We start from the raw sequence: 8,588 nt of genomic DNA, 5'->3' as shown, positions 1-8,588 counted from the left end.
TTATAATATTGCGTAGCTCTATAAAAGTAATCAAGGTATGCTACAATCTTTAACAATACGTGCTACCATAATAGAAGGAAGATACGGAAAATATAGATCAGTAATAAGAGCAAATACATCAAGTTCACAAATGAATAAGAACTTTATAACGACAAAAGTGCACAATTTTTTACAGACAGTGATACAAGATTGAGTTTCATGCTTTTTACAAATATTTACCTCATAAAATTTAAGTTTTAAATACTATATATATATATATATATATATATATCGAATGTTTGCATTCTATTCCATTTAAAAGATACACGTATTTATTATTGCAATATTTACCAATATGGCTGCTGCTTACCACAACGCGACATTGATATTTGCGTATTTAGTGGGGGTTTCATTTAAAAATATCTAAAAACTAAGAAGTGGTCGATCCACGGCACAAAGCACAAGTTATCGCAGTCAAAGTTTACCTCGTATGTTGATGATATCATTCTTACTTATCGGTAGGTTTGATATCAATTCAAGCAATTTACCCATGAAAATTTAAAAATAAAAATACCCACTTTTCATGCAATGGATTTTTTACAGTCATGTAATATTCGCACGGCAATAGCTCATAACTTTTATTAGCCAATAATTCAAGATCGTCATGATGGATGAATGAACGATAGGATACTCTAGCATTCTAAGGTGATGTTATTGGACTTTGTGATCATATTAACCCTCATCCCTAAAGTAAATGCATTGCATAATATAACATTACCAACTTATCTTCAGTAATACGACTACAAATTAATATTAGCCGAAGGTATAAAGAAAATATTCGATATTTTATAATGATACTTACGAAGATGAGAATAATGCATTTGTAGTTGCCCTAAGAGATTTTCTAACAGATGGTGCTACATTTTCGTCTTCATCACCTAACAAGCTTGATTCATCCACCGTTTCTGCTATCATATTACGTTGCCTTCTCTTGGTAGACGTTTCCTTCGGTGGCGAAAAATCTACTTCATCATCATCTTCATCTTCTTCTTCAGAAAAACTTGCTTCCTTTTCATCCGAAAGATTAGATTTATCTGATTCCTCTCTATTTATTATATATACAGAAATAGGAAAAGATTTAGCACAACAATCTTCTTTCTAAGGTAAAATCTAAGGCAGCTATAATATCAACTTTTTAATTCATATCATTAACGTCATTAAAACTCACTCATCTTCACCAACAATATGTAACTGTCCGGAGTCATCAGCGTCAGAACTATCTGAGATATCCGAAATAATTTCTTTTGAAATAGCTTTACGTTTTTTTCTGGCAGACCTTTCCTTGACTGCAGCCGGTGCTTTACGTTTTCGCGGTCGTTTTTTGACTCGAACACCTTTGTCTTTCGCTTTTTTGCTATTATGAGCATAAAATAATATTAATCGCCTAAATACTTACACAAATAGATTAAAATTAAACTTAGAAGATACCGTTTAGGCTTAGGTTCAGTAACGTCTTCTTCACTCTGCTCTCCATCACTTATGAAATCGTCATCTTGTTTCTTTGATCAAGAGCAATAAAATTATTTAACGTTACATACAGTATCTGCATCGGACAACAGTTATATGAGCTCGAGCTACATTATCTAAAGTATTCATACCTTAGCTCGGCGACCCGAAATTTTCGCAGCACTAGAAGTATCCGCTTCAAAAACTAAGAGTTTCTTGGTCGCTTCAATAAATTGGCTACGTTTTTCATTAATGGACTTGTTCTTTACTTCCTCTTCTTTTTGGCGTTGTATCTATTTGAACATTTAAATTACTCTTGGCAACAAACTAGAATGTGGTTCACGGTAATCAAACCAACCTCTTCAGCCTTTCTTTTCTCTAGATAGGCTTGGTGTTCTTCCTCCTGCTTACGAATTAATTCAAGTTCTTCATCTTGCTTCTTCTTTGCCCTGGACACATGATACTTAGCCTGGCTTAATAGATCTACACATTGGCTGTGATACCAAGTAAAAGAAAGGATTTTCTTAATTACTGACACCAATATTAATTCTATACACTGTATTTATTATAAACTATACCGTGCTTCCAATTGAGCCTGATTAAGATCGAATTTCGATTTGTCTCCGACTTTACTCAAAAATGTAAAGTATCTGTAAATTTAAGAATCGTTAGCAATTACATTATGTAAGAATTATTTTTACTCAATGGCAGCACCTGTGAGCTAATTTTAGTTGATCAACAGCTTCTTGAACGTCCTTGAGGTTACTATTTTCATCTTTTAGAGAAACTGTTGCTATACGCTGTAAGACTAAGCAAACGTCAAACAAGAGTAGAGTTTCCTGCGGGGCAACGTGGCAGGCCTAAGGTTGTAATTAAATTTTAATCCATTATTTTTAAAAGCGTCAAAGGCTATTACAATTTCGAATCTATAGCAATTGCATTGTACAAACATGATCGAGCAATTGTTTATTACCTTAACAAGAGCACTTTTACAATTTTGTAATCTACCATCCTTAAAGAATACTCTAGCTAGATATAGCAGTACTTCCGTACTTTGATTCTTTCCGAACCTCTTGATACAGTTCTGATACTAAAAGAAATTACATCACATAGCTGGTTAAATTTTCGCAATACTAAAATGACACTAATTTTCATCTTCGTCACTATCAAACTCGATATAGCAATGCTAAATTATTGAGTACCATTTGAATTGCTGTCGAATATTGCTTCTGTTCAGTGTAAACATGAGCGAGATTTAGCCATACGTCGAACATGTCGGCAGTAGCTTCGCGGACCTATTAAAAGTACAGTAATACATTGTATGTTAACTTCAAAACTTTGTAAACTTATTAAATTACAAATCAATAATTCTATATTAATCTACCTGAGCAAAAATTTCTCGAGATTCTTGATGAAAACTACTCTGTGCTAATACGGCACCGATACCATTAGCGGCATAAATATTTCGTGGATCGAGTCGAATTACCTGCTTATATAGACTCAACGCGCGATCGCGATGACGTCTATTCTAGTATAATATAAAAAATAAGTAACATCAATATGGCTCTTATTAAAATACAGTAGGTATTAATATTTCATTACAACTCGCGATTTTTAAAACCTTGTCTGGGTCCTTTGTAGGTTGATATAATGTCTGTAACCATATATTTCCCATAGCTACAAGACCGTAAGTATCGTCTTTGTTTTGATTTAAAATACGCTCGTACTTTTTCTGGGCCGGACCCCATTCTTGCTTCATCATGTGTAAATTTCCAATTAAAGACCATGTATCTTTATGCTCCCTTTCTATAACAAGTGCTTCGGTGTACCAATCTGAAGCTTCATAAAAGTGACCCTTATCGCGAGCCATACATCCCAATCGAAGATAACAATCGATATAATTAGGATGATCTTTAAGGATTTGCTTATATAACTTTTCTGCTTCATCATGTTCACACAATGCTTCGTGTAAACGAGCGACGTTATATGTTATAGTAACTGATATAGTATTGAAATAAGATGAACCTTCGGTTGATTCGTTTGCTTCTAATTTAGCTCGTTCCAATGCGGCACTAAAGTTTTTCATAGCTTCTAATAGATTACCTAACTTGAAGTGTAACGCGGCTACATTGTTTAATATTTCTGGAGGTGTATCGGTTTCAAGAGTCTCTTGTAAAAGTCGTGAAGATGTACCATATGCTGAAAGTGCCCCTTGAATATCTGAACCTTCTAGTATACCTGCTAATTCAATCCAAGCTTCTATGTCGTCAGGATGTTGAGTGGTTGCTTTTTGTAATAAAATTTTAGCTCTTTCTCGCTTTTCTTCGTTATTAGAGCGTGCATATATAGATCCTAAAATTTTCATACTTTCATAGTTATCACTCTGGACTTTAAGTACTTTTTCAAATGAACTAGCTGCATTAGTTGGATCATTACGAGCAAGATATAATTGGCCAAGACCAAAATGTGGTAAAACGTAATTACTATCGGCAAATTGAGTAGCTTGATAATAATATTTAAAAGCTTGATCGTAATCTTGCATCGAATGGAAAACTCTAGCTAGTTGATAGCAGCTTTCGGCTTGGATAGGTTCGACGTTCGTACTATGGAAAGCATGTAGAGCTAAATGTTGAACTTTATTAAAATCTTTTTTATAGAAGAAATGGTTGGCTAGGTGATTCAACACCATAGCGTTTGTTTGATCGATTGTATAAGCACGTGATAATAAATCAACCCCATTCCTAATAGATTCAGCCTATAAAAAATTTTTAAATGTTAAGTGTAAATACTGCACATTTATGCATCATATCAAACTTATCATGTATATTATCGTTTCTAAATTTGTCATTACCGAAATTAGCAAATTCGAATTTGAATTAACCGTAAATAAAATAGAACTATTGCATTTACCCTGTTATTGTTCAGTTCCAAAACAGCTAAAGCAACCATCGCTCCAACACATCTAGGATCGAGTTGTAATGCTCTTTCGAATGCTCGCCTACGAAATTTTTTGTCAGTGAAAATATATAAAAGATAATAGCATTATTATAACGTTTATTGGTTATACTTTAGCAACTGTGCCACTTTATGTATATCTCATGAGATCAGTAAATGTGGTTAAAGACTCAGGCTTACCTTGCCAAGTTGAGTTTGTTTAGCTTTGCATAGCAATGTCCAATTCCTAGACGAACATCAGCTGTAAAGTTGATAATAAAGCGGGTGTTAAACATATCGATTGCATACAAAACAATACGGTATTCAAGTATCAAAAGTGATACACGTTAATACCTCGACATGTCTCCGGCTTTAATTTTAAAACTTCTTTATATAGGCTAAGAGCACCGTTATAATCCTTTCGACTGAAAAGTATACTAGCTTTGCCTATAGTAATAAAAATTTTTCCGGCATGCAAGTAAATTTAATAGACCATTTTTACAGTATAAATATGAAGGCATTCATATTATCCAGCATAACAATACCTAATAAGGCTGGAGGATTTTGCTTGTTTAACTGGAATAAGGGAAGGGTAATAATAACATAGTTTAATATATTGCACCGCTATTACTGCTTTTAGTAAGACATGGATGTAACCTAAAGACCAATAATATCAATATCATTACTATGCTATGAATTTACTTGCGTCAGAACGAAATTGAATTGTGTTTCAGCTTGTTCCAATTTTCCATCAGCCAGGTAAAAACATCCACGACTTACTAAATGCCCCTATTATTACACACATCTCATCAATCACGATTTTAATATCAATTAAAATAGAAACAAATAGAAACAATGAGATTATAGTGATAGATTGTGGAATTATTTCAATGACGCTGAATTCTAGCGATCGATGAATACGCAAATTATTTGCCGATGAGAAACAAGAAATAACCTCGTGATGCATGATAATTTTGTCGCCTTTACCAAACAATTGAGCGGCCTACACAAGTAATTTAACAGTAGATATTCATTTAGTAAATATAAGCGAAATTTTTAGTTTATGAATTCTGAGCCGCTTGTAGAAAAATTATAGCACTAATAACTATTGCCAAAAATGAATTTTTAATTAATCAAGATATACACTATACAGTGTAATGCAACCCAACCTTGGCAAAATAATCTCTCGTTAGATCTTTATTATTTGCTTTTTTGCCCAATTCTACGTAGTAGTTGGCTAAACTATCTAAAGTTGTCATCAAGTCTTTATCGCTATCGTCGTAGCTCATTGTCGCTTCTGCCATTTATGAACGTATCATTAATCCATACTATTACAAACACAAGGAGACAAAGAGCATTTACAGTATAACACAGCAATTTACTAACCTGTCGTAGCAGTTTCCAACATAGACAAGAAAGCATCTTGCTCTCCTAGTTTGTAATACTGTTGCTGCACAAATGCAATGATAAACAAAAGAGGATTTAATCTTGTAAACAAGTAAGGTAAGGAGGAAAACGTTTCACAACAAATTGCTGAGAATACAGTACGTCAATTGCATGAAGAATCAACGAAAACTTGTAAAAAAAAGTTACTCAATTATGGGTAGGATAAGATCAATGTTGTCGTATATCACCATTCGATCAACTAAATCAATCCTACTTACAGCTAGAACATTCCATATACGAAGTTGGGGTCTTTCTTCTTTCAGGATTGCGAGGCATTCACCACCATCAGGAAGTTGATCGAAATCCAATTCGATTACCTATCATGGGGAGTTGTACAGTATGTAACCGGTTGAATGACATTGTCTATGTTTTAAATAAACTCCAGCTACAAAATGAGGACTTTAATCCGTGCATTGCAAAAGATAGCTTTCTATTAGTACACAATCAATCTAGTATAGTGTAAATAAGCAATTCAAAACTGATGTTTAGACTAGTTTAGACTATGCTAATTTTGATGACTGAAACCGCATTACTGCGTTGATACAATATGCATCCATTCGTGTTGACTACATTCTCAAACATTAGAATAACGGAATCGTATTCTGTCGTTCTTGTTACTGCTACGACTAATAGCATTGGCATGAAAGACAGATCGAAGAATAAAAGGTAAAATCGAGGTCGTTGGAATCATAATTAAGCAAAATTACTCGTTTACCTCATCGGAATCGTGTAAAGGAATCTCAACAGAAGTCGTTCCAGCCATTTTGATTTTTAGAGGTAGAATTATCGCGCATGCGTAACCACCGTACCTTTCAGTCAATGTTCCTAGGAGAGGGAAAATCTTTTTAGTGGAGTACTGTACACTGTAGTCCCTGACTGTAGTCTCTCATATTATACTGTAAAGGATGGTCGTTTTACCTATACTGAGTGAATAACGATTTGAGCGGTATACGCATACTGTGCTGTACAGTATGCGGAAGAGACCCGGTACAGTATTGAGTACAGTACCATCAAACTGGACCATACTGTACACTGTACAGTAGAGTTAAGTTTCTTAACTGTATGGAATGGACACGGTGCGGATGGACAGACTCCTTCTTCCAAATGAGGCCGAAATCTCATCATCGGACTGGACCATACAGTACTGTACTGTACTGTACACTGTACAGTATAGTACTGTAGAGTTAAGTCTCTGTATGGCATGGACACGGTGCGGATGGACAGACGCTTTCTTCCAAATGAGGCCGAAATCTCATCATCGGACTGGGCCATACTGTACACTGTACAGTATTACAGAGTTAAGTCTCTTAACTGTATGGCATGGACACGGTGCGGACGGACAGACTCTTTCTTCCAAATGAGGCCGAAATCTCCCCAAATCAGTAATTTACTTAGTATAGATCTTCAGTATCTATTTTTCTTAATTACTTCTATTAATTCAACAATATTTATGACCTGATATGACTGCTTTCAAGTAGAACTTAGTAAATTAGAATAGATTTCAATGTAATATTACTTAATTTACAAAAATGAACAAATTACAAAATCGAATATCCTCTCGATAACATTATTATAGCGAATAGAAGTGTTTGGAACAGTATTCCAGTATCCAAGATGAAGGATAGTATCCACTGTCCACAGTAACCAGCAAGGGTCCTTTGTCGGGCAATTACAAAATTGGGCGAATTGTCCGCTACCTTGCTCAGTTAACGGTGATCAAAAAATGCCAAATTAAGGACCCTGGTGTCCAGTTCAGATACGATCTCCTTGCTACTGTATTTCGCAAGGTACCGGTTTCTAGGGCTGCTTGAATCAGCCTGTTATGGGAACTTGTGGCCATTTGCATTATGTGACTATCGCTTCTTCGACCGTAGTAATTTAGCATGATGGTCAACGTGATGCTTTTATGTATACATGTAAAATCAAATTAAATCAATGATGACTATTTATACCCGATAAATTTGGCTGCCTACTGTAGTAATGGTAATAGTCAATAAAAAAAAAGAATTTGCATAGGCAGTTATGCACGTATACGCGTATGTGGGAAGAATATGTAAACTGAATGTGCGCGTAAAGACCAGCGTTGCCATGTTACCATAACGGTCATCGGGTAGAATTCTGTGTTGTGCAACGATTTAAAAGCTCTATTTGCTGTTTGACCGTGTACAGTAGTAGCTAACGCTTATAGAACTCTACAAGTTTATATCATGCAACGATTTAAAAGTTCCTTTTTACTGTATTGTTTGACGATCTATTGCAGGAGCTAATGCATAGGGTATATTGGTCTATGGACTGCTAATCCTGTAGCATTTAGAGGCGATGCATAATTCGTAGAACTCTACAATTCTGTATCGTATAAGGATTCAAGAGCTCCTTTTTACTGCTTGACGATATATTGTAGTAGCTAATGCATAGAGTATATTGGTTCATGGACTGCTGATCCTGTAGGATTTAGAGGTAGTGCATGATTCGTAGAACTCTACGACTCTGCATCGCGCAATGATTCAAAAAACTTCCTTTTACACTACTCTTTGACCATATACTGTACAGTCATGGACTACTAAAAGAAAACCTTTTCTCTTAGTAGTTTATGGTACAGTATACGGTATAAACCTTTTTATGGAGTAGTCCCTGCTACTACTGTACACCTTACAATTACAGCAATGCATCATCGTTCATGATACTGTATTATAACAACTTGACAACCTTTTTGGAAGAATGCA

The 8,588-nt window shown here is 34.9% G+C and overlaps 1 protein-coding gene across 1 annotated transcript; it reads right to left on the bottom strand.

Moving 5' to 3' along the window:
• Nucleotides 1-1,631: 1,631 nt before the first annotated feature.
• Nucleotides 1,632-6,628, bottom strand: TRIADDRAFT_19990 (uncharacterized protein; the record flags this gene model as incomplete). The annotated part of the gene is made up of 18 exons (XM_002107663.1): nt 1,632-1,778; nt 1,844-1,979; nt 2,064-2,135; nt 2,200-2,345; nt 2,459-2,575; nt 2,688-2,780; nt 2,870-3,013; nt 3,107-4,240; nt 4,396-4,483; nt 4,621-4,681; nt 4,774-4,866; nt 4,965-4,995; nt 5,122-5,208; nt 5,375-5,422; nt 5,589-5,716; nt 5,806-5,869; nt 6,084-6,182; nt 6,581-6,628. The coding sequence occupies 18 exons, from the start codon at nt 6,626-6,628 to the stop codon at nt 1,632-1,634; spliced, it is 2,736 nt and encodes a 911-aa protein (XP_002107699.1).
• Nucleotides 6,629-8,588: the final 1,960 nt, after the last annotated feature.

This window comes from Trichoplax adhaerens, genomic scaffold, assembly GCF_000150275.1.
Source record: "Trichoplax adhaerens TRIADscaffold_1 genomic scaffold, whole genome shotgun sequence".
Taxonomy (NCBI): domain Eukaryota; kingdom Metazoa; phylum Placozoa; class Uniplacotomia; order Trichoplacea; family Trichoplacidae; genus Trichoplax; species Trichoplax adhaerens.
Note: the sequence above shows the minus strand (reverse complement) of the source record. Positions and strands in the feature narration are given on the sequence as shown.